The sequence below is a fragment of the Diaphorina citri genome, unplaced genomic scaffold (genome assembly GCF_000475195.1).
Source record: "Diaphorina citri unplaced genomic scaffold, Diaci psyllid genome assembly version 1.1 scaffold211, whole genome shotgun sequence".
Lineage (NCBI taxonomy): Eukaryota > Metazoa > Arthropoda > Insecta > Hemiptera > Psyllidae > Diaphorina > Diaphorina citri.
This window is the reverse complement of record NW_007377648.1, coordinates 33,905-59,446: the sequence shown is the minus strand read 5'-3', so window position 1 is coordinate 59,446 and position 25,542 is coordinate 33,905. Positions and strand designations below refer to the sequence as shown.

Here is a 25,542-nt window from a genome sequence, read left to right as displayed (position 1 = left end):
CTTTTTTGGGGGCTCTCAAAAGCCTATGCAATTCATACTAAGTTATAAAAAAATAAAAAAATATTGGACTCAGCAAAAGCAGCATTTCCCGCATTTTTTCCAAGGTTCTTCCAGTCCTGGGAAAATACCTGGAAACCCTAATCTACTGGCCCCCAAGAGAGATCATCAGGGCCAACTTACCTCTTGCTTTTAGAGCAAATTTTGTTTATGTTCAATCAATTATTGATTGTTTTGAGATTGAAATTGAGAAGCCTTCAAAGCCTAGTCACCAGAGCCAGACATATTCAGCATATAAAAATTGTAATACAGTTAAATATTTAATTTCATGTACCCCTGATGGATTTATCAATTTTGTATCAAAAGGTTATGGGGGAAAGGCATCAGACATGAAAATTGTCAAAGAATCTGGGTACTTAGACAAGTTATCTCCTGGATGTGAGGTTCTTGCTGACAGAGGTTTCAAACACCTGGAGATGTTGGGTTTGGGGAAGTCGCATGTACATGGTTCAAATTCGATGAATCCGTAGTATTTGAGCTTCCTGGCTAGATCCACATACTGAAACGGAGTAACTAAACAAGTTGTACATATCATAAAATATAAAAGAAAAGTAATAACTACATATAATAACTTATAAGTATTGAAAAAAAAGCTTGATAGAGGGAACTGTAATAATAAGTTAATAACTAATAACGCACGTCTCGTCATCCTAAACTAGAAGCTGTTGGGTTTGGGGAAGTCGCATGTACATGGTTCAAATTCGATGAATCCGTAGTATTTGAGCTTCCTGGCTAGATCCACATACTGAAATGCAGTAACTAAACAAGTTGTACATATCATAAAATATAAAAGAAAAGTAATAACTACATATAATAACATAAGTATTGAAAAAAAAGCTTGATAGAGGGAACTGTAATAATAAGTTAATAACTAATAACGCACGTCTCATTATCCTAAACTAGAAGTCACTTTTGTGATTTTCATCCGATTTTTTTAAATAATGTCCTGTAGGTAATGTAATTTAAATGAGAGCGTTCCTGCTACACACGACCCAATTTTTTTTTCTTTGAGTGGCTGGCTGGTGGGGAAAATTCTGGATTCAACTATTAGGACGTTGAGAACGAAAGGGCGTCAAATGACCTTGAAAAGAATGCATGACCTTCCACGCATATTTGAGAAGCGAGCAATATCCCCTCCTCCATCTCCTACTTCCCCTACACTCGCTTATCATCCAAACGCGTGCGCCGTGCCCCTTTTGCGCTTCAAAACTTCAAAAGTTCAAATCAAAAACACTTTACACAAACCAACTTTTCGCATCAATTTATCAAATCAAAATCAAAATTAAATTCTAATTCTATTTGAATTTGAATTTCTCTCTCCAAAATCCAAATCTCCATGATTTTGAATTTTTTATCAACCTCGAGCTTGTGTCTTGTCTGTGTGTGTTATTTCGAGGATCTCTAAATTCTCTAGGTACCTAATTACCTATTCAAGTTTTGTTATTTTGTTCGAAAGTTGTATTGAGCTCAAACGTTAATTCTAATTAGCATTTTGCAAATTCTGTGCTAAAAGTTACCTCTGTGAATCTACTTACATCACACTGTCAAGTAAGTTTTGATCAAAAAAAATATTGGCAATCAAATCACATTTGTGTGTTATTTAACCAAACAGTGTTATTTAACCAAGATAATACCTATATAATTAAAAAAAAAAAACTTCCTCTTAGAAGTGTTTGTGAAAAGTGATTGTAAAAAGCTTCAACTTTTTTTATTTTCAAAGAGGTTTTATAGAAATAACCTGTAATCTGTAATGATAAAGGTCTTACTATTCATCAAAATATTCAAAACCCAAGAGAGGTCAGGATTGGAGAAAGCTAGCTGTTCCACAAAAGAATCTTTTCTGTTGAGGATAAATTTTGCCCCAGGTGGACATGGAACTCACAACCTAGTATAGTTACCCTCCAATATAAGAAGGCTGGCTATTTTTACATGTTTCTTTCTAGTTGGACTTCAGAGCTAAATACTTACTGCCAGCTCTCTTTGATGCCATTGCAGAGTTAGTTCACAAGTCTGGAGCTTTCAAAAGTTGAAGGCAATAGGCAAAAGTGGCAAAACTTTCAGTCCTCCCCAAAACCAAAACTTGTGACCTTTCTTGATTTTTGCCTGTTTTGTGTTTTCCACAAAAATCGAAATCCGAAATCAAAACAAAATCAGCTGTTTGAAGGAAATAAGGGGAAAGAAAACACCCCTTTAAAATTTTGCATTCTGCCCCTTCATTTTTATTTCTATTTTCATCTTACGCAAAGCCCTTTCATTCTAGTTTATTGGTTTTTTCCGGTTACGATTTTTTTTTTTTTTTAAATCTAGAGCCCGTTTCCACTTTTGTGCTGCCCGGGGAGGGGGCACCCCCGCCCCCCACGACGGGCACCGGCACTGCTAAAGTCAACGGTACCAGGTATGTACCGATTTATAAGTTATAAGTAACCTGAAGCCAAAAGCGCGTTGAGAATCACAGAAGAAAAAAATTGCCTTGAAAATGTTTGAAGAAAATGCCATAGACCTGAGCTGTTTCCTCTTCAGTCGACACAAACTTCAGCTATTCACCTGAAGTTTTAGACGAGGAGGATTCAGCTCTAGGTTTCATGTGCTTGTGAATGAATTGTCATAGTACCTAAATAAAAAACATCTACCGTCATCATCAGAAGTCCTTTTTCTCCCTTAGGTATTAAATTGTTGTGAGAGCCAATTTTACCATAGTCTTAGGGTGAAAAATGATTTTGGTAGTCAAAATAAAGTGACATACATATATAGTTAAGATGGTCTTTTACAAAGGTGTCATTTTCATTTGAAATTGTGTCAAGAAGCGAAAGCTTTAGATGTAAAAGTAAAAGATGTGTAGGAGTAAAACTGCTTCTCTTCGAAGTCTTGAGCAGTTTTCCCGAGCATCTAAAACCAGCCTGCAGTCGTAATGAATATGATCGAAGACATATGGCAGTTTCTTTTTATCATAAAAAATAAGAAACTTTCTGACCATGTTGTTATTCTATTTCTCAGTGGTTTCCTTCTTCATTTTATTTTTGTTTTCAATATTCCTTAATTCATTAGGGATTGAATTCAGCAATTTTGGTACTTGAAACTTAATTGTACCTACCTAAAATATCATAGTTGATGAATTGAATAGTACCTACCTAAAATAATATAGTTGATGAATTGAATAGTACCTACCTAAAATAATATAGTTGATGAATTGAATAGTACCTACCTAAAATATCATAGTTGATGAATTGAATAGTACCTACCTAAAATATTTTCTCCTTTTCTGAATTTCAGAATGGTTCTAACGAGTCGCGAACATCTCTACGGAGATCTTCAGGCAAACTATCATCAGTCGGTATGAAAGTCATGGGCAAGTCTCCGTTTGTAGAGAATGATGCATTCGAAGGTATTGGAGATGATGATTTGTAAAGCTGCATCCACACTGTGACCAGGAGAGGATGATCGAAACTTTGTAGTTCCCCTAAAATCACTGTCGTCAGGAGATTAACTCTAGTGTGGACCTACCTTCGGGATAGAACCTCATCCACATGGACATGACGACTCGGTAGAGAAACTACCTACTTAAATCATGGATTTTATTTGTAGTGAAGCTGAGAACTTTCAAAGATCTAAAGCCCAGTACACATGCTGCTTGTTTGGTCTTTCCAACCTTTTGAGTTTGCAACAAATCATTGCGTGTGTACACGATTTTTTGGGCAAATTTCACTCATATAACCCGAAATTTTTGCGCAAATATCGTGTATACACGGAACGATTTGTGGAAAGATAACGTCGTAGCTTGTGTACCGGCCTTTAAATTTATATTTTTTTTTTATTTATTTTTTTTTTACCAACCTAAATGGTCTGGTCCACACTGTGATAGATATGGTGGATTTTGGATCCATCTGGTTGATTCCAATTTAAGTCGTCGTAAAGCTTATCAAGGTTTTTAATTAGAGGGGAACAAGATTTGTGATAAGCTTTTTGCTAAACACAACTAAAAATTCTCTTACATTTCTATTTGTCCCCTATTCAGCTTTGATTTGTGTTTTCTACCCTCTTGTGCGTGTTATTTAACCAAATACCTATATAATTAAAAAAAAAAAAAACTTCCTCTTAGAAGTGTTTGTGAAAAGTGATTGTAAAAAGCTTCAACTTTATTATTTTCAAAGAGGTTTTATAGAAATAACCTGTAATCTGTAATGATAAAGGTCTTACCATTCATCAAAATATTCAAAACCCAAGAGGGGTCAGGTTTAGAGAAAGCTAGCTGTTCCACGAAAGAATCTTTTCTGTTGAGGATAAAGTTTGCCCCAGGTGGACATGGAACTCACAACCTAGTATAGTTACCCTCCAATATAGGCTGGCTATTTTTACATGTTTCTTTCTAGTTGGACTTCAGAGCTATTGGTCAATTTGATTCCTGATACCTCTATAATCTTTAATGTAAAATAAGTTATTTTTGCAAGAAAATCTGGTGTGAACATCACACAACTTTCCTTATCCTATATAATCTTTAATGTTAAATAAGTTATTTTTGCAAGAAAATCTGGTGTGAACATCACACAACTTTCCTTATCCTATTGAATGATGCTTAGTTGGGTGTTCTTCTACCCTAACTTTTACAATATCTCTAACCATATATTCGGTATAGCTGAAAACCGCCAAAAAGCACTTATCCTATTGAATGATGCTTATTTGGGTGTTCTTCTACCCTAACTTTTACAATATCTCTAACCATATATTCGGTATAGCTGAAAACGCCAAAAAGCGCTTATCCTATTGAATGATGCTTATTTGGGTGTTCTTCTACCCTAACTTTTACAATATCTCTAACCATATATTCGGTATAGCTGAAAACCACCAAAAAGCAGTCAAAATACTGCCAACTGCAGCACCTATCCCAACTAAACGTTTTGTGTTACATCCTTGTCACATTTGTGAACTACATACCAAATTTCAAGTCTAGCTCATACAATTACCAAGATATTGTTAAATTACACCAATAACTGCCAAAGAGCGGTTATAATACTGTGTTACATCCTTGTCACATTTGTGAACTACATACCAAATTTCAAGTCTAGCTCATACAATTACCAAGATATTGTTAAATTACACCAAAAACTGCCAAAGAGCGGTTATAATACCGCCAAGCGTTGCACTGATCTTAACCAAAAGTTCTGTGTTGCATCCTTGTCACACTTGACAGCTACATACCAAATTTCAAGCATCTAGCTCTTAATAAAACTACTCTCAGGAGTCTCAGGAACAAACCACAGGCCTAAAAAGAATTTTTTTCTCACATTTATAGGATCTCTAACCAAGACTGCCTGTTTAAATAGTAATCAATTCCTAATATAGCTAGTTCAGATACCAAAAGTTCTGTGTTGCATCCTTGTCACACTTGACAGCTACATACCAAATTTCAAGCATCTAGCTCTTAATAAAACTACTCTCAGGAACAAACCACAGGCCTAAAAAGAAATTTTTTCTCACATTTATAGGATCTCTAACCAAGACTGCCTGTCTAAATAGTAATCAATTCCTAATATAGCTAGTTCAGATGGTTATTTTATCTTATTTATATCAATTTGTTTTCTTATTCTCAGACATGTCTACCTCACAAAGCCAGGTTATCCCAATCAGAAGAGTATTGCTCACCGATGATTCTCAGTTACCGTCAAATTATTCCTCCACCCCTGGAGGTACTTTGTACTCAACCACTCCTAATGGTATGTTTTGTATTACTATTTTATTGTTTTAACAAGTATAGTCCTATATTATTAGGTAGGTATCCGGAAGTTTTCCAGATTTTGAGGTTTCCCATAATTTTTAGCCCGTCCTTCCTTTATTATTACGATAGTAATAAAAAAAGGTATAAGGGCAGGCTATTGTATTTGCCTCGGTGTTGTCTGCCTGTGTTTCTGTCTGTTCCCATAGAAGGACTTATCCAAACCTGGTTGACCTTTATATCAAATTAAAGGTCTTTTTACCAGGAACACAAAAGTGGTGGTGCAAATTTTGTCCAGAAGAAAGCAAGCCGTTCCGAGAACGAACCTTATCTGTTTCGGATAATGTTCACCCCGGGCGGAAATCGAACCCTGGACCTAGCGCTTTCTAGGCAGACGGGCTATCCACGGTTACGTATTTGTCTGACTCTATTTATCCATTTAATTGCCCATTGTTTTCCAAGCGTGGAAAAAATCCGTTTATATCAAATTAAAGGTCTTTTTACCAGGAACACAAAAGTGGTGGTGCAAATTTTGTCCAGAAAAAAAAAGCCGAAAAACAAAAAAACTGGTTTTTGGGGAATTTTTTTCACATTTTCTCACACAAATGAGCTCTGATCTTGAAATTTGTCATGACGACCTAAGAGAACTAAAGCAAGAAAGTTTTAGATAACACTTCAGTCGTTAATTGAGGGCTGGTTTTAGCGTCACCTATGTTAAGCTACGCCAAGCAAGGCCAATATAAAGTTTAAGTCATAAAAAGGTATAAGGGCAGGCTATTGTATTTGCCTCGGTGTTGTCTGCCTGTGTTTCTGTCTGTTCCCATAGAAGGACTTATCCAAATCTGGTTGACCTTTATATCAAATTAAAGGTCTTTTTACCAGGAACACAAAAGTGGTGGTGGTGCAAATTTTGTCCAGAAAAAAAAGCCGAAAAACAAAAAACTGGTTTTTGGGGAATTTTTTTCACATTTTCTCACACAAATGAGCTCTGATCTTGAAATTTGTCATGACAACCTAAAAGAACTAAAGCGAGAAAGTTTTAGATAACACTTCAGTCGTTAATTGAGGGCCGGTTTTAGCATCACCTATGTTAAGCTATGCCAAGCAAGGCCAATATAAAGTTTAAGTCACTTAAACTTTTATTGGCAGTCATTAGGAAACATTAAAAGGAATAAAGGGAGAACGGACTCTGGACTTGATTTTAAATCATTACATGAAAGTAAAATTATAAATGAAATCAATAATAATAATAAACTGAATATTAAACAAATTCGGTAGATACATAGGTACTGATTTAACCACGATCGAATTAACTAAATCATGAGTTCATGAGATAACAAAAACATAGTTTTCTTTTGGGCATAGCTACGAATGTGTGTTAAGATGTGTACTTGTACAAATATTGTTAGTTGTGTAGTAGAGTGATGAGACTGAGAGCAATGTATTGGTAATTGCAGTAACACAAGGCAGGAGTTAACACAAGTGTTGGGCATATGGCATGATGTAGATGAGTCATTGAACACATGCATGTATTTCTGAACATGAGCAAAACAAAATGAAGTGTCCATAAATCAAAATTTAATTAATAGATACCGACAGAAACTATTTTTATGGTAGGTAGTAACTAACCTCAGTGGTGTAGTGGTTAGCATGGTGGAATTTGAATCTGGAGGTTGGTGGTTTGAGTCCAAGTCAATTTTGAAAATGCATCTAGGTCTAATAAGTAGGGAAGAGATAAGATAACGTTATCACAATTAAAATTCCATTTCTATTTTTTTTTTTTTTTTTTTTCAGTCCTTGTTCAGGTGCATATGTAGGTCTGTCTTCCTTTAAACAGAAAAGTACCCCCTTCAAGAGCTAAGGCCTTGCCCCATTGTAGAGTTAAATATTTTCAAGGATATCTTGGAAAATAATAGAAAGTTAAAAAAGACTGTTGAAATCCCATAGTGGATAAGTAGTTGTTCACAGGTTCTACACTGTTTAAAAAGTACCTAAGTAATATAGCTAATCCCCATGTCATAAACATCTACCATTTAGCATTGATCAGACATTAGACATGTTATTTGTACATATTTATGTACTAGTCTTTTATAAAAAGAGGAAAAGCTCATACCTATTCAAAACTTGAAATGCATTGATAAAATCCGCCCCGGGCGGGAATCGAACCCGCGGCCTAGCGCTTACAAGGCAGACGCACTACCAACTAAGCTAACTGGGCTGGCTCAAAGTGATACGTTATCTTATCGAGAAGCTAGTTTTGCCAGAGAACAACAAAAAAATGGAATTCACAAATTCACACGTTTAACGCCAATCCATTTGGAAAAAAAAAGAACACCATATTTTACTAATTTTACATAAAACTGCCAATTTGTTCACAGTTTAACTGGTGAGGTTTTTTAGTAGCTCCCTCCTCACATTAACATCTCACCCAGTCTGAGTGGGTCCGGGGAGAGTCACCCATGCGGATACCAACCACGCGCAACGTTGCCTAACTGAAAATGAAAAATAAGAAAGAGGAAATTAGTTGAGTAATCATCCCCTTTATCGAGAAGCTAGTTTTGCCAGAGAACAACAAAAAAATGGAATTCACAAATTCACACGTTTAACGCCAATCCATTTGGAAAAAAAAGAACACCATATTTTACTAATTTTACATAAAACTGCCAATTTGTTCACAGTTGCTTTAACTGGTGAGGTTTTTTTAGTAGCTCCCTCCTCACATTAACATCTCACCCAGCCTGAGTGGGTCCGGGGAGAGTCACCCATCCGGATACCAACCACGCGCAACGTTGCATAACTGAAAATGAAAAATAAGAAAGAGGAAATTAGTTGAGTAATCATCCCCCTTTTAAATTTTAAGTAGGTGTGTTCTTGACAAATGAAAGTTAGAATAAGGAAATGTCATAATTGAATACATACATGAAATCAATATAAAAAGGAATAAATATAGGTAGGTGCCTACTTTGAGAAACAAGGTATTTGCGCTAATACCTATCTTTACTTCTGAATGGTCAGTTTTTAGTGCCAAAACACGTTTTGAGGTCCCTAGAGTCTAAATCCAAAGTTTCAGCCATTGGTCCGTGTGTCTGTCTGTACTCTGTAAACAAAATATCTCGAGAACGGTAAGAGCTAGACTGCTAGAGGCTAGAGACTTAAAATTTAACGTACAGCTGTCCAATGTGAGAAGGATGCAACACGAAACTTTTGGTTAGGATGGGTGCTGCAGATGACGGCATTTTGGTCGCTTTTTGGCGGATTTCGACCACTTTTTGACGGTTTTCAGCTATACTGACCATAAACGGTTAGAGATATTGTAAAAGTTACAATAGAAAAACACCCAAATGAGCATCTTTTAATAGGATAAGGAAAGTCGTGTGATGTTCACACCAGATTTTTTTTTTTTTTTTAAATGTTAAGTAGGTGTGTTCTTGACAAATGAAAGTTAGAATAAGGAAATGTCATAATTGAATACATACATGAAATCAATATAAGAAGGAATAAATATAGGTAGGTGCCTACTTTGAGAAACAAGGTATTTGCGCTAATACCTATCTTTACTTCTGAGGTTGACTTGACTTTGGAGTATGATACTTCGTAGGCAGGTATGGTACCTACTTTGGTCCTCTCACCAAATTTTTAAAAATCACTAGATTTGACTTGAAAATCACTAGATTTCCAAATTCTTCACAATAGTAGTTTATTCGTGGTTTTTGAGGGTAGAAGACATTTCTTTCAAAAATCACTAGATTTGCTAAGAATTCACTAAACTTAGTGTTAGTGATAAATCACTAACTCTGGAGATCCTGCCTTTCAGGAGTTTCAGGGTTCAGGCCTCCGGAACAAATTCAACAATATAGTTCCAGAGATTCCAAAAATTAATAAAATATATAAATGTACTAATACTAAAGTATAGGTAAATTATAATCAACTAAATATGTTCTCTTCTTGTCAACGTAATCAACATTGCTGTGATTTAAGTAAAACAGACAAATCAAAAACGTGAGAAGTTATACTAAATAGGTGCCTACTTCAAGAAACAAGCTCACAGAGATTTTCCCTTTTAAATTTGTAGAAATTCCATCCTAGTGTTTGGCGTTTGGCCCTTCTCTACTATCTGTATTTCTCGTGATAAATAGACCTTCTCTTCCACCCAACCTCTATTATTTCGTATCTTGTTAATTTAAGATCCTATGGACTGCTCTCTCTGTAGCTTTATGAGATTTCATATCTGAATAATGGTCATAACAGGAGTAATAAAATGTACCTACTTTTTTATTGACAGCCGCTTTCCCGATTTTGAAAATTTGGACCGATTGCAATACTTTCATTACTAGTATAGCTCGCTATACTGTAGTAATAGAAAGTAAAAATAAGAAAGAGGAAATTAGTTGAGTAATAGTAATCATCCCCTACTATCTTTCATTCCAGGCACCCGTCTAGTCTACGACCGTTCCTCTTTGCTTCACCTCAGAAATTCGCCCCTGTCCCAAACTCCACCTCAGAATGTACTGAGCATTCCCAACATTCTGGTGAAAGAAATGGTCTGCGTATATTTTACGATGAAAATTAGCATTAGCACACTATTACCGTCAGATGGCCCCTATCTCTCTCAAATGACGTCAAGTCATGAAGTCAAATTTGTTACAAATTTTCGACTGTTCTCTTCTTCTTTTTTCCTCTTTCTTTTACTATGTGTTTTATGTGGTAGGAATCTCCTACGGGAGCTCTTCTACCCAACTACCAACTAGCTACCACTATCATTGTGGTCAAATGCTCAAATAATGTTGAGGGTGAAAGAAATTCGGGACACTGCCCCAGTGACGGCCAGCGAAGGAGCCGATAGTCCCACCAAGAAGAGTAAGTTGAAAGAGGCCGATAAGGCCGATACGATCGGCCGATATTTGGGCCAACGTACTTTCTGAATCAATCTAGGCTACTTGTGTGGACCCAGCACCTAAATCGGAAGTATTGTGTCTTGACTGCATTTTTTTTTTTTCTCTCTTTCTAATTTTTGAGAACACCAACCTCCGTGACCGAGTAGCTAACATACTCGACTTGCACACTGGAGGTCACGGGTTCGAAGTTTTTTTCGGCTCTGTGCTTTGAATGTATGAAAAAGTTTCGCACATCGAAGCGTTTGATTTTTCACGTGAGTTTAATTAGAAATAGTTCCAAACCAACTTCCCAAGTTTACTCAGCCTCTTAGGGACACCTGAGGAGCTGGTCGAACTTGAGCGAAAAGGCGAGGCACGAAAGCATTATTAGTTGCCTCTCACACATGTACCTACATATTAAGTAGTGTAGGTATTAATAAATTATTAATAGAGTTGAGAGAGGGCTAGATCATATTGTACGTAATAAATTTAGTTAGCTAGGTTTGTAAAGAACAATATCGGAAAAGTGGCGAACAATATTTATCACCTGTATGACGGCGATATTCAAATAAAGAGGTGCACTGGGAAATTTCCTCCAAGGTCGCCGGGTTATCTGAGAGAATGAGGGAAGAGGGAGGGATCAGGGAACTGTTCTAGATAAAAATTGGCACTTTAAATGTCTCTTAGAGTGTCTTTAAACCGGGTTATCTGAGAGAATGAGGGAAGAGGGAGGGATCAGGGAACTGTTCTAGATAAAAATTGGCACTTTAAATGTCTCTTAGAGTGTCTAAAGACACTCCTAAATTATAATGAGAAACCTTTGCAAAAGTTGAATATGGCGTTGGTAATATTTTTTAGTATAGGTGTTAACGCCCCACCCTATAAAAATAGAACCCCTGCTCGCTCCATAAAAAAAAAACCTTGAACAGGGATGTTAACCTTTTATCAAACAGAGACCTTGACAAAGTGTTTTGGTTTTGAATTGAAAAGTAAAATTTTTGCCCTGTGTGATCTACTTAGTATGCTGAGGTTTTGACTTTTTGCTAAAGGACGCTGATGTATTTTTATTTTTCATAACAATTTCCATTCAATGCATTGCTAGGGTAGGGATTGTAGGGAATCACCTTATGAAATACAGATAACCTTTTCTTCTCAAAGTGTAGTCACTCGAGAGTCGAGAGCTTATATATCCGCGTTGTCAGTGCAGTGGTGACAGCACGTTGATTGTATCAGTTCCCAGTAGATCACTAAAGTTAAACAACATTGGGCGTGGTTAGGATCAGGAAGAGTGACCATTTGGGTAGTCGCTGGATTCTCTGGCCCCACTCAGTTTTGAGTGAGATTTATGTGAGGAGGCGGGTAACTTTTTGTTGGATGGAGGGCAAAACCCCTGTCTCTGAATACCTTAGTGGCTATACAGAATTTTGAGTGAGATTTATGTGAGGAGGCGGGTAACTTTTTGTTGGATGGAGGGCAAAACCCCTGTCTCTGAATACCTTAGTGGCTATGGCTATACAGTTAACCCCCCATTAAGTAAAAGAAAAGAAAAATCGAATAAAAGATTATTCTTGTCAAGTTGTCAGGAATGAGAAATCTCCAACTGCTCACACCTCACACTCCAACTTAGTTACATATCTAGCTAATCATACCAAGTCTCTGATCAAGTTATTAGCAAGTTATAAATAGTTCTTCATTCCGGTATATTGGCTAACATGGTGGGGCTATACAGTATACAGTTAATCCCCCATTAAAAGAAAAGAAAAATCGAATAAAAGATTATTCTTGTCAAGTTGTCAGGAATGAGAAATCTCCAATTGCTCACACCTCACACTCCAACTTAGTTACATATACCTAGCTAATCATACCAAGTCTCTGATCAAGTTATTAGCAAGTTATAAAAAGTTCTTCATTCCGGTATATTGGCTAACGTGGTGGAACTTCGTAAGTTCGTTGCGTGTTCAGTGAATGTTTATAAAGAGTAGGCCTAGGTTTCAACACGGCTTTATTTGAAGGGAGAAATTTAGAGGTTAGTCTATGAAGAACTTTGTTCATTTCGTTACGCACTTGCAAAAGCAAAAAAAAAAAAAAAATCTTATTCCGCAGCTATGAAACGATTATTGTCAAAGAAAATGGATGCTACTATTTTCAAATTCTCAAAAGATTCAAACGGCAAACCCGCCCCGGTTAGGATTGAACCCACGCCCTCCTGTTTACCAGGCGAACGTCTTGACCACACCACCAAGGCATGTTAAAGATATTTTGTGAGGAAAATCTATGAACCCACGCCCTCCTGTTTACCAGGCGAACGTCTTGACCACACCACCAAGGCATGTTAAAGATATTTTGTGAGGAAAATCTATTCAGGGAGAGCACTTAATCAGCTTCCGGTTTAAATCAGGCATTAATTAAAAATAGATTTAAATCATGTACCTATTAATTACAAATATATTTATAGAAATGAGTCTATTTCTATTGATACATACCAGGTTCATAATAATCGATATTCTCTCAGTAGATCAGTACTGATTAATTACAAATATATTTATAGAAATGAGTCTATTTCTATTGATACATACCAGGTTCATAATAATCGATATTCTCTCAGTAGATCAGTAGTGATTACTGGTAAATACTGGTATACCGGCATAGTAAGTGGATGTACAGGGTGTCCTTACAATATTGGATCCTTAATATTTAACTACATTCCTTTAGGAAAAATCGAGTGGGCATTAAATTAGTGATTATTAAATTAGCACTAGTAGATCATTGGCACTTAGCAGGCTTCATAGGTTCTCGTAGGTGGGTGTAATATCTTGTATTCAGAGGAAGGGGTCAGGTTGTAGGGGAGAAGAATGCGCAGGCCTCATAGGTTCTCGTAGGTGGGTGTAATATCTTGTATTCAGAGGAAGGGGTCAGGTTGTAGGGGAGAAGAATGCAACACCCTGTATAAGTTTAATGATATGGAAACCTTGACTACGCCTACCCTTGTGTAGAATCATACCTACATGGATTATAAATTAGTTACATGTAAATCAGCATATCTACACAGCTATATATAATTTGTGTCGTTTAATATAAATCCGTGTGCTTAATCTGTGCAGAATATGAAGCACTAAATATGCTTGGAATAATAATGTGCAATGATATGGAAACCTTGACTACGCCTACCCTTGTGTAGAATCATACCTACATGGATTATAAATTAGTTAAATGTAAATCAGCATATGTATCTACACAGCTATATATATAATTTGTGTCGTTTAATATAAATCCGTGTGCTTAATCTGTGCAGAATGCAATGATATGGAAACCTTGACTACGCCTACCCTTGTGTAGAATCATACCTACATGGATTATAAATTAGTTAAATGTAAATCAGCATATCTACACAGCTACATATATATTTAATTTGTTTCGTTTAATATAAATCCGTGTGCTTAATCTGTGCAGAATATGAAGCACTAAATATGTTTGGAATAATAATGTGTATTTGGTCCTCTCCTGTAGTAAATAGCGAATTGATGTTGCTAGAATTTGGTTTTGTGTTGCTTGGGCTTGGGCCCTGGGATGCAGTACGTACAGTTCATTTATCAATTATTATCAGTAATTGCCTTAAGCTACTTTTTATTGAACTTGCATTTTTAGTCCGTCCTTCCTTTATTATTACAATAGTAATAAAAAGGTATAAGGGACGGACTATTGTATTCGCTTCAGTGTCGTCTGTCGGTCGGTCTCTACGCCGAGCAAGGAGCAAGGCCAGTAAATGGATGGGTGACTTAAAGCTTATATTGGGAATAAAGGGAGAACGGGCTCTAGTCTTGATTTTAAATCATTACGTGAAAGTAAAATCGAAAAATCAAATCAAGAATAATAATAAACTGAATATTAAACAAATTCGGTAGGTACATAGGTACTGATTTTCTTTAATCACGATCGAATAAACTGCGGGCTAAAAAATTCCCGGAGGGACGGGCCCAGCTTGTTTTTGTTTTTAGAAAAGCACTAGTTCTCGATCAGTGTGTATCTAATTTCGATCAAAAAATGCACTAGTTCTCGATCACCTGTTCTAGTTGTCGATCATACATTGCACTAGTTGTCAATCATTTGTGATTTCATATAGTTTATTGGGCTGTTGCAAGGAAAAGTTATAGTTGAGAATTAAATTTAATCAGAATTTATCTTATTTTCACCAACATTAACTTTGGGAAAAATTGAATAAATTGATATACCGACCTATTATGCTTCAGTACCTAAGTATTAGGTACCTAGGTCAATAAGTAATAGGTATTGATACCAATGATCCCTTTAGGAAACCTACCTACCTACCTACACTAAAATGTTTTACTAGGTACTCTTTCTGTCTCATAAAGAAGAAATTTGCTAATAAGTACTTATACCTACCTAAGTAATTTTAATGTAGACCGGACAGTCTTGAATTGCAATGAGAAAATATGTTTTTATTACCTATTAAAAAAAAAATAAAATAAAATGGAAAACAACAAAAATTCGAGTAGGTAAATAACAGAAAAAATGATATAAAAATCTCGAATGAACTTGGGGAATAAAAATAAAGAAATAAATAAAAACAACATGGCGGCGACAGACAATAATATTTGCTGTGAACTTCCTCAAGGTTTTTTCTCTCGTCTCTCTCCAGTTTCCATGAGAATTCTCTACTTCTGTCAATATTTTGTAGTTCACTTCGTTTAGGCATATGGAATTCATTTTTTTTTTTTTTATAGGCAGTCGTATTTCTTTTTCTTCTTCTTTTTTCCAATACTTATCTTAGGCTTGTTTTTCTTGAATTTTCAAGATTCCATACGTAGCTTATAAGGCGTCTTGGTCTCGATATTTCAAGATTCCAAGTCGGAACTTCGTTTATGAATTGTTTTTTTAAGATTTACCTAGATTTTAAGATTTTTAAGTGAAAATGAGTTTTTCAATTCTTTTATTATTTTTTTAAAAAAGATCTTTTTATGAATACATACCTATCCATTATTATTAATAGGCCATAAGGACATATTTTTAAAATCGTAGAAAATGACAAGTTAATAATTATAGTTAGGGAAAGAAAATCTTTCAAAGTGCATTAGTATTTTTTCGTCAATAGGTGTAGTGCTATATTTATTTAGTCATACTTAGTACCTACAAAACTGTCAACCAATATGGATTATGGATTGGCATCAAAACAATACCTCATTATAGTCGTATTTTCCCCGTTGAAGATTTTTTGCGTTATCCACGATTGCCGCTATTCTGACACTCTGTCCCCCCTTTTGTACACAAAAATACGACTTTTTAGCCCGTCCTTCCTTTATTATTACGATAGTAATGAAAAAATGAAGCCCCAGGAGCGCGCAGCGCGACCATATGTACAACCCCGCGAAGCCCCGGGAGCGCGCAGCGCGACCGTATACGCAACCTCCCGAACACGCAGTACGAGTAATAATAGTACATAGGTACTAATTTTCTTTAACCACGATCGAGTAAACTACGGGCTAAAAAATTCCCGGAGGGACGGGCCCAGCTTGTTGTTTCAAAAGTTCAAGGTAGCGTGGTGTTTTCTGCGTTATTTGTAATCGAAGATAACGCACTAAGTTTTCACAAGAACAAGAATTATGTTACCTATTTCTTTTCAAAATTAGTAGGTACGCTCTCATTTTCAAGTTGAAGCAATAATTAAGGAGGGAAATACCTAAAAACTCGAACCTGAATACTTGATATTCGTTCTTCTTAATCTAAACATTTTCCAAGCAATATAAATTGAGAGAGGGCTAGATCATATTGTACGTAATAAATTTAGTTAGCTAGGTTTGTAAAGAACAATATCGGAAAAGTGGCGAACAATATTATTTATCACCTGTATGACGGCGATATTCAAATAAAGAGGTGCACTGGGAAATTCCTCCAGGGTCGCCGGGTTATCTGAGAGAATGAGGGAAGAGGGAGAGATCGGGGAACTGTTCCAGATAAAAATTAGCACTTTAATAGTCCCACCAAGAAGAGTAAGTTGAAAGAGGCCGATACGATCGGCCGATATTTGGGCCAACGTACTTTCTGAATCAATCTAGGCTATTTGTGTGGACCCAGCACCTAAATCGGAAGTATTGTGTCTTCTATCACCCATCTGGCGAGGGACATACGACGGGATGGGGGACATGCTACGACACAGACCACACGAGTCTAATGTAGCAGTTCCATTGCTACGAGATAAAAACGACAGTGTCTTCTATCACCCATCTGGCGAGGGACATACGACGGGATGGGGGACATGCTACGACACAGACCACACGAGTCTAATGTAGCAGTTTCATTGCTACGAGATAAAAACGACGATGAAACACGAGTCTAATGTAGCCGTAGTTTTATTGTTACGACATAAAAATGGGAATACTTCCGTTGCACCCTGTATAGAAGAAAAACATCTACTTATCATAGTCTAACGGCCACCCTGTATATCCGGAAGCACGTACCGGACAGTCTTGAATTGCAATGAGAAAATATGTTTTTATTACCTATTAAAAAAAAAATAAAATAAAATGGAAAACAACAAAAATTCGAGTAGGTAAATAACAGAAAAAATGATACGACAGACGACACCGAAGCGAATACAATAGTCCGTCCCTTATACCTTTTTATTACTATTGTCATAATAAAGGAAGGACGGACTAAAAATCTCGAATGAACTTGGGGAATAAAAATAAAGAAATAAATAAAAACAACATGGCGGCGACAGACAATAATATTTGCTGTGAACTTCCTCAAGGTTTTTTCTCTCGTCTCTCTCCAGTTTCCATGAGAATTCTCCACTTCTGTCAATATTTTGTAGTTCACTTCGTTTAGGCATATGGAATTTATTTTTTTATAGGCAGTCGTATTTCTTTTTCTTCTTCTTTTTTCCAATACTTATCTTATGCTTGTTTTTCTTGAATTTTCAAGATTCCACACGTTGCTTATAAGGCGTCTTGGTCTCGATATTTCAAGATTCCATGTCGGAAGTTCGTTGCGTGTTCAGTGAATGTTTATAAAGAGTAGGCCTAGGTTTCAACACGGCTTTATTTGAAGGGAGAAATTTAGGGGTTAGTCTATGAAGAACTTTGTTCATTTCGTTACGCACTTGCAAAAGCAAAAAAAAAAAATCTTATTCCGCAGCTATGAAACGATTATTGTCAAAGAATATTATTGTCAAAGAAAATGGATGCTACTATTTTCAAATTCTCAAATGATTCAAAGGGCAAACACTTAGATTTACATAAAAAACAAACAAAACATAAAAAAAAAAACAATCAACATCAACAACGAAAAATAAATTAATAAAATATATAAATAAAAAAATGTACAAGACAATTGAAAGTTTCCAACGAAACAAAGGTATTCCAAAATCCATTTTCATTACTATTGCCATCTTTATAAGGCATAAACGTAGAGCAAAAGAAAAAGTTACTATTGGTTTAGTTACCTTTGTTACCAAAATGGAATAACTTCATTTCGCTCGATCCATCCATTAAAACGAAAAAAATATATTTAAACTATTGCAAGAAATAAAAGAACTGGGTTTTTTATAATTTTTCATCACAGCCTGTTCAATATGATAGGCGCGTTAAATTTCTCACAATACATAAGGCGCGATTTCACAGCCACTTTTGGCTGATCGGAATTTCAGAAAGAACTTTGCTGTTTGCTCTTTATCAAACCAAAAATGACGGTGGAATCGAGTAGCCCTATTTTCTGATACAATGGACCCGTACAAGGTAACACTGCAGGGATAATATCTAATGTGGGTCTAATTTCAGTCTATTGTTAAGGCAAATAGTGTTACATGTTGTTTTCATGTGGTCGAAATATGGCTGGGGTTACATCAGGCTATTAGGTCACTTCGTCTTTTTGATGGGATTTCAACCAGCTTCTCAATTGTTCTCACGAAGCTGAGTCCTGTGATTGTTACCTGACATTACTCTTAAAAATAGACTAAATAGACCCTTTTTTTAAATTTTTTTTTTTTTTTTTTTTTTTTTTAAGATTTACCTAGATTTTAAGATTTTTAAGTGAAAATGAGTTTTTCAATTCTTTTATTATTTTTTTAAAAGATCTTTTTATGATTATATACCTATCCATTATTATTAATAGGCCATAAGGACATATTTTTAAAATCGTAGAAAATGACAAGTTAATCATTATAGTTAGGAAAAGAAAATCTTTCAAAGTGCATTAGTATTTTTTCGTCAATAGGTGTAGTGCTATATTTATTTAGTCATACTAAGTACCTACAAAACTGTCAACCAATATGGATTATGGATGGGCATCAAAACAATGCCTCATTATAGTCGTATTTTCCCCGTTGAAGATTTTTTGCGTTATCCACGATTGCCGCTATTCTGACACTCTGTCCCCCCTTTTGTACACAAAAATACGACTTTTTAGCCCGTCCTTCCTTTATTGTTACGATAGTAATGAAAAAATTCTCTTTATCAAACCAAAAATGACGGTGGAATCGAGTAGCCATATTTTCTGATACAATGGACCCGTACAAGGTAACACTGCAGGGATAAAATCTAATGTGGGTCTAATTTCAGTCTATTGTTAAGGCAAACAGTGTTACATGTTGCTTTCATGTGGTAGAAATATCGCTGGGATTACATCAGGCTATTAGGTCACTTCGTCTTTTTGATGGGATTTCAACCACCTTCTCAATTGTTCTCACGAAGCTGAGTCCTGTGATTGTTACCTGACATTACTCTTAAAAATAGACTGAACCCCGCGAAGCCCCGGGAGCGCGCAGCGCGACCGTATACGCAACCTCCCGAACACGCAGTACGAGTAATAATAGTACATAGGTACTCATTTTCTTTAACCACGATCGAGTAAACTACGGGCTAAAAAATTCCCGGAGGGGCGGGACCAGCTTGTTGTTTCAAAAGTTCAAGGTGGCGTGGTGTTTTCTGCGTTATTTGTAACCGTAGATAACGCACTAAGTTTTCACAAGAACAAGAATTATGTTACCTATTTCTTTTCAATATTAGTAGGTACGCTCTCATTTTCAAGTTGAAGCAATAATTTAGGAGGGAAATACCTAAAAACTCTAACCTGAATACTTGATATTCGTTCTTTTTAACATTTTCCAAGCAATATAAGTGTTAACCTTTTGTGTGCTCGTTTCCGTGAATATTGACTGTTTGTGTCATGGTGCGTAAGTAAGCGACAAAAAGATTCCGCTTTTCTCTATTCACTTTCACCATGGTGAACTCATAAAAGAGAAAAAGAATATAAACGATAGATTCTAAGTCCCAGTAGAAAATCAAAAATTGAAATGACATAAAATGAATCTTGGTAAAACTGTCAAATACCTAATCGAAAAAGAAAAAAAAAAATCCATTGTAAAATGTATTCTATTTTAAAAATAATAAAAAGAAATATGTTCTTTTTTTAGAAAATATTTTCAAGTCCCGTTTTCTTCTTTTCTGATGTTAGTCAATATCAACTTGTCACCGTGGCGTAATAGATAGTGAATATTTGTGTCGATGGTAGGAGTCGAACCCCGGTATTTTCTGCATGGCAAGCAACCACGTTACCACTGGACTACTAACCGTGCCCCCCTAGATAAAAGATTAAAATAAAACAACACACGGAATCCTTTTTTATCAACAAACTAGAATATGCTTTTTAAAATAAATATGTATTTTATGAATTTAATTAAATAGGTAGGTAATAATAATTATACAATAAAATGGAAAATAACACGAAGAAATTTTAAGTATTTGTGAATTAACACGGAATCCTTTTTTATCAACAAACTAGAATATGCTTTTTAAAATAAATATGTATTTTATGAATTTAATTAAATAGGTAGGTAATAATTATACAATAAAATGGAAAATAACACGAAGAAATTTTAAGTATTTGTGAATTAAATATACTTGCACTAGTGTGAGAGGGGACTTGCACTAGTGTGAGAGGGGACTTGCACTAGTGTGAGAGGGGACTTGCACTAGTGTGAGAGAGGACTTGCACTAGTGTGAGAGGGGACTTGCACTAGTGTGAGAGGGGACTTGCACTAGTGTGAGAGGGAACTTGCACTAGTGTGAGAGAGGACTTGCACTAGTGTGAGAGGGGACTTGCACTAGTGTGAGAGGGGGACTTGCACTAGTGTGAGAGGGGACTTGCAAATATGCTAGAATTTTTTTTATAGGTTCCTAAATAGGATGTGGGACGATTATGTATATCGAGTAACTGGAATGTTTTTACTCTGTTGCCCGTCAGAATTAGACTAATGAACGAAGCATTTATAGAGGGACAGTGGCGTAGCGTCCATGTAGGGCGTGTATGGCGGCCATATACTCAAAATTTCACTCAAATACCCTTAAATATTGACTTTATATAATCAATGTACTTACAGCAAGCTGTAGGTCAAGTAGGTATCCGAAAAGTGGTCAGATTTTTTTTCTTTTCTTTAAGTTGAACAAACAATTTTCCTAGCCAGGATTATCAGGCATACTAAGGCGAGTGTGGAACCGAATTTTCGGCCTCGAAATCCCAGGGAAGAACTTTTGTTGCCCGAAAAACCGCCAGAATACGACCGAAAATTGGTTTTTGGCCGAAAAATAACAATTTTGTGCCCTACACTTGAATTTAGACCACGCTACGCCACTGTAGAGGGAACTATAATTTAGATTATACTATGTTCTTTTTGTCCCTAAATCGAAGAGAGAAGGAAGAAAGGATAGTAGACCGAACATCATCTTTTTTGAATAAAGGTCGCCCCGGACGGAAATCAACCCTGCGCTAGCGGTTAGGAAACAAAATGTAGTGCCTACGTGGTCTCAATTTGCAACCTTACCTATAAACTTTGAGAGTCCCCCCATTTTTCAGGATAAACTAGTTTGTCCCAGGACATTCTGTAGATAAAAATAAATGTTTGTGTACTTATGTAGTATCCAAGAACACTTGTTCCCTACTTTTCTTGTCCTAGTTGAAAGAGTACGTTCTATAGGTAACAACAGATATGAGTGTTTTGCCTTTTATAACTCGACTAAGAGATCTAAAAGGTCCAAAAGAATTTAAAGAAAAATCAATCAGAAAGTCACCGAGAGTGCAAAGATGAATACTCGTACTTATCAGACCGAATACCCTATGTTCCATAAGAATAGGTACACAACACAACCTATGTACGACAGATACGTACTTTTCTTGTCCTAGTTGAAAGAGTACGTTCTATAGGTAACAACAGATATGAGTGTTTTGCCTTTTATAACTCGACTGAGAGATCTAAAAAGGTCCAAAAGAATTTAAAGAAAAATCAATCAGAAAGTCACCGAGAGTGCAAAGATGAATACTCGTACTTATCAGACCGAATACCCTATGTTCCATAAGAATAGGTAAACAACACAACCTATGTACGACAGATACATCAGACTATTATTACATGAAAGTAAAATCGAAAAATCAAATCAAGAATAATAATAAACTGAATATTAAACAAACTAGGTAGGTACATAGGTACTGATTTTCTTCAATCACGATCGAATAAACTACGGGCTAAAAAATTCCCGGAGGGACAGGCCCAGCTTGTTCCTGTTTTTTCCCCGTATTTGATATTTTTACTCTCTATGGAGCTATATTTATTTCTTAATAAGTAGTTAATGGTTAAGGGAAGGAGGGAAGGTAATATTGATTTGATGACGCGCTACCTTTTCCTCGTCTTCTTTGCCAGACGTTAGTTTGACATGACATGTGCAGAACATGACTGGGAAATGTGATTATCACGTGACCTCAGTATGAGCTATAGTCCTATGCTTGACTAGTACCTATAAAAAAAATGTTACGATTGACCATTGGTATGTTTACAAGTACCTAAAAAAAAAAAGTTTCAATTGACCATTGGAAAAAAAAAAAAAAAAAAAAAAAAAAAAACAATGACCAATGACCAATTTACATCTCGGGCGGAATATGGACTTCGTTTTGTCGTCTACACTTATGAAATGTCACTAACTTCACAAAATGAGGTTGAATTTACTTGAAATACACATATTCAAGTCAAGTAAATTGATGTTATCACAGTTTAAATCCTACTCATCCTACCTAGTGTGAGAGGGGACTTGCAAATATGCTAGAATTTTTTTTATAGGTTCCTAAATAGGATGTGGGACGATTATGTATATCGAGTAACTGGAATGTTTTTACTGTGTTGCCCGTCAGAATTAGACTAATGAACGAAGCATTTATAGAGGGACAGTGGCGTAGCGTCCATGTAGGGCGTGTATGGCGGCCATATACTCAAAATTTCACTCAAATACCCTTAAATATTGACTTTATATAATCAATGTACTTACAGCAAGCTGTAGGTCAAGTAGGTATCCGAAAAGTGGTCAGATTTTTTTTCTTTTCTTTAAGTTGAACAAACAATTTTCCTAGCCAGGATTATCAGGCATACTAAGGCGAGTGTGGAACCGAATTTTCGGCCTCGAAATCCCAGGGAAGAACTTTTGTTGCCCGAAAAACCGCCAGAATACGACCGAAAATTGGTTTTTGGCCGAAAAATAACAATTTTGTGCCCTACACTTGAATTTAGACCACGCTACGCCACTGTAGAGGGAACTATAATTTAGATTATACTATGTTCTTTTTGTCCCTAAATCGAAGAGAGAAGGAAGAAAGGATAGTAGACCGAACATCATCTTTTTTGAATAAAGGTCGCCCCGGACGGAAATCAACCCTGCGCTAGCGGTTAGGAAACAAAATGTAGTGCCTACGTGGTCTCAATTTGCAACCTTACCTATAAACTTTGAGAGTCCCCCCATTTTTCAGGATAAACTAGTTTGTCCCAGGACATTCTGTAGATAAAAATAAATGTTTGTGTACTTATGTAGTATCCAAGAACACTTGTTCCCTAGGTATAAACACACTACGACGTTATGATTAAGATGTATTACTTGTTGTTTATGTTCATACCAACAACTTGTCTTTTTTTACATTTTCACTGTTCTCCCTGTATTTTATACAATCACATTATTACACGCTCATTTCATATGCCGTCATAAAAACAAGAAAACATATCCAAATTGAATATTTATTCCAAGTACCCATTTGCCATGCAGTGAGACAAATGTAAGACCATTATGTTTGTGTGCATTTTATGTTTTCTTTTATCTGCCAAGGTTTCTACAGCCTGTTCCTGAAAGCAACCTTACACTTTGTAGTTGGAAATGCTATTATGTGACATAAAATTGTCGTCACCGCGACTAAAGTATATCTTTTTTCAAGGCTTTTCACGCAGTGAGCTCTTCCACCCAACCTAGTTAGGATAGTGTAAAGGAGAAGAATGAGAAATAGATAAAGAAAATAGAAAATACTGGTTAAGTACGCATGTTTTTTCTATGGCACCAAAGGAAGAAAATTTATTATTTTACTAAAATCGCACAACAATGTCAGTGGATATTTACTTTCTTTTATTATGTTTACTTACAAGTGTGTAATTCGCAATAATATTATTATTGAGAACAATTTACCTCCCAAAATAAACCACACTCGTGCGGTCTTGTTTGTTTATTGACCTTAACACTTGAACATTACTCGGACAACAAAATTATCAGACAAGTATGTTTTCCATTTTTTCAACAACATTGTATGCCACCGAGGCAGGTAGTGTTGTTGGTTCACATTTCCTAGAGATAGTACAAAATATACAAATAATTTTCTCTAAGTAATTTTTCGATGCCTCATATATTATATATAAATAATAATATTAATAAATAAAAAGTAAAAAAAAATAATAATAATAATACGAAAATCGTGAAATTTGACGTCACATGACAGTTATGACCCTAGACACGAACATTTCCGTAGAGAAATCTACGCCATGGAGAGAATGACCTTTACGCCTCCTAGGAAAACAATGGTCTGCGTATATTTTACGATGAAAATTAGCATTAGCACACTATTACCGTCAGATGGCCCCTATCTCTCTCAAATGACGTCAAGTCATGAAGTCAAATTTGTTACAAATTTTCGACTGTTCTCTTCTTCTTTTTTCCTCTTTCTTTTACTATGTGTTTTATGTGGTAGGAATCTCCTACGGGAGCTCTTCTACCCAACTACCAACTAGCTACCACTATCATTGTGGTCAAATGCTCAAATAATGTTGAGGGTAAAATTTTGTATCCGCTCCGCGGCTGAGATTGAACCCACGCCCTCCTGATTACCAGGCCCTTGACCACTACACCACCGAGACGATTTTATTATATTCTAATCTAACCTATGTCATTTCTGTTTGGTTTTCCAGGTGCCAGTGAATCGGAAGAAAGCCAATTCGAAATTGATCTCTAACTCCCATGACGTCACCATTATGCTGCTCAGCCGATAAGATCAAAACCGGAACGTGTATCCATTGTATCATATAAAGGTAATAAGTTTTGTAGTTACCTATTTCATAATGTCATGTTGTGTTCACTCCGTCTCTCTCTTCCTCTTCTTCTCTTTCCATTCCCTTATACATCGTATGAACCTCCCTTCCTCTCGTCTTTTGAAGAATTCTTCAAACGGCGCGATGACAGCGTCCCTCAAGGAAGGAATATATTGCAGTTGCAGTGCTCTGAAAACTTGGTATGTTCGCTGAAATTCAATTTCAACGTTCCTTAAAATCCTACCAAGACTTGCGTGCAACGTGCGCACAGTACAAACGTCCTTATCTAATACCGCGCCTCGCAGATGTATTATTTGGAATTGGACGATGTTATATCTTATAACCTACTTATGCCTGGGATATATGCTTCATTTTGAGATTAATCCAAATGGATTAAAAAATTAATCTCCGAGTGTAGTCCCGGGCATTAGTTCTACTGACTCTGACATGACCCGGATGACTTAATTTTTCTGAGTGCTTCAACAATCGTTGGCTTAAGTGGCTCGATT

The 25,542-nt window shown here is 36.0% G+C and overlaps 1 protein-coding gene across 1 annotated transcript; it reads left to right on the top strand.

Moving 5' to 3' along the window:
• Nucleotides 1-1,336: 1,336 nt before the first annotated feature.
• Nucleotides 1,337-25,390, top strand: LOC103506044 (eukaryotic translation initiation factor 4E-binding protein 1). The gene is made up of 6 exons (XM_008470423.3): nucleotides 1,337-1,605; nucleotides 5,643-5,765; nucleotides 10,193-10,293; nucleotides 10,555-10,621; nucleotides 24,914-24,989; nucleotides 25,064-25,390. The coding sequence occupies exons 2-5, from the start codon at nucleotides 5,645-5,647 to the stop codon at nucleotides 24,955-24,957; spliced, it is 333 nt and encodes a 110-aa protein (XP_008468645.1). The 5' UTR covers nucleotides 1,337-1,605; nucleotides 5,643-5,644; the 3' UTR covers nucleotides 24,958-24,989; nucleotides 25,064-25,390.
• The last annotated feature ends 152 nt before the right edge of the window (nucleotides 25,391-25,542 follow it).

What these genes read in the sequence shown, in the direction of transcription:
- LOC103506044 (XM_008470423.3), top strand. Translation starts at nt 5,645, where the DNA reads ATGTCTACCTCACAAAGCCAGGTTATCCCAATCAGAAGAGTATTGCTC. An exon ending in TGAGCATTCCCAACATTCTG is followed by an intron (nt 10,294 to 10,554) that starts GTGAAAGAAATG and finishes ATAATGTTGAGG; the next exon opens with GTGAAAGAAATTCGGGACAC. An exon ending in CGATAGTCCCACCAAGAAGA is followed by an intron (nt 10,622 to 24,913) that starts GTAAGTTGAAAG and finishes TTGGTTTTCCAG; the next exon opens with GTGCCAGTGAATCGGAAGAA.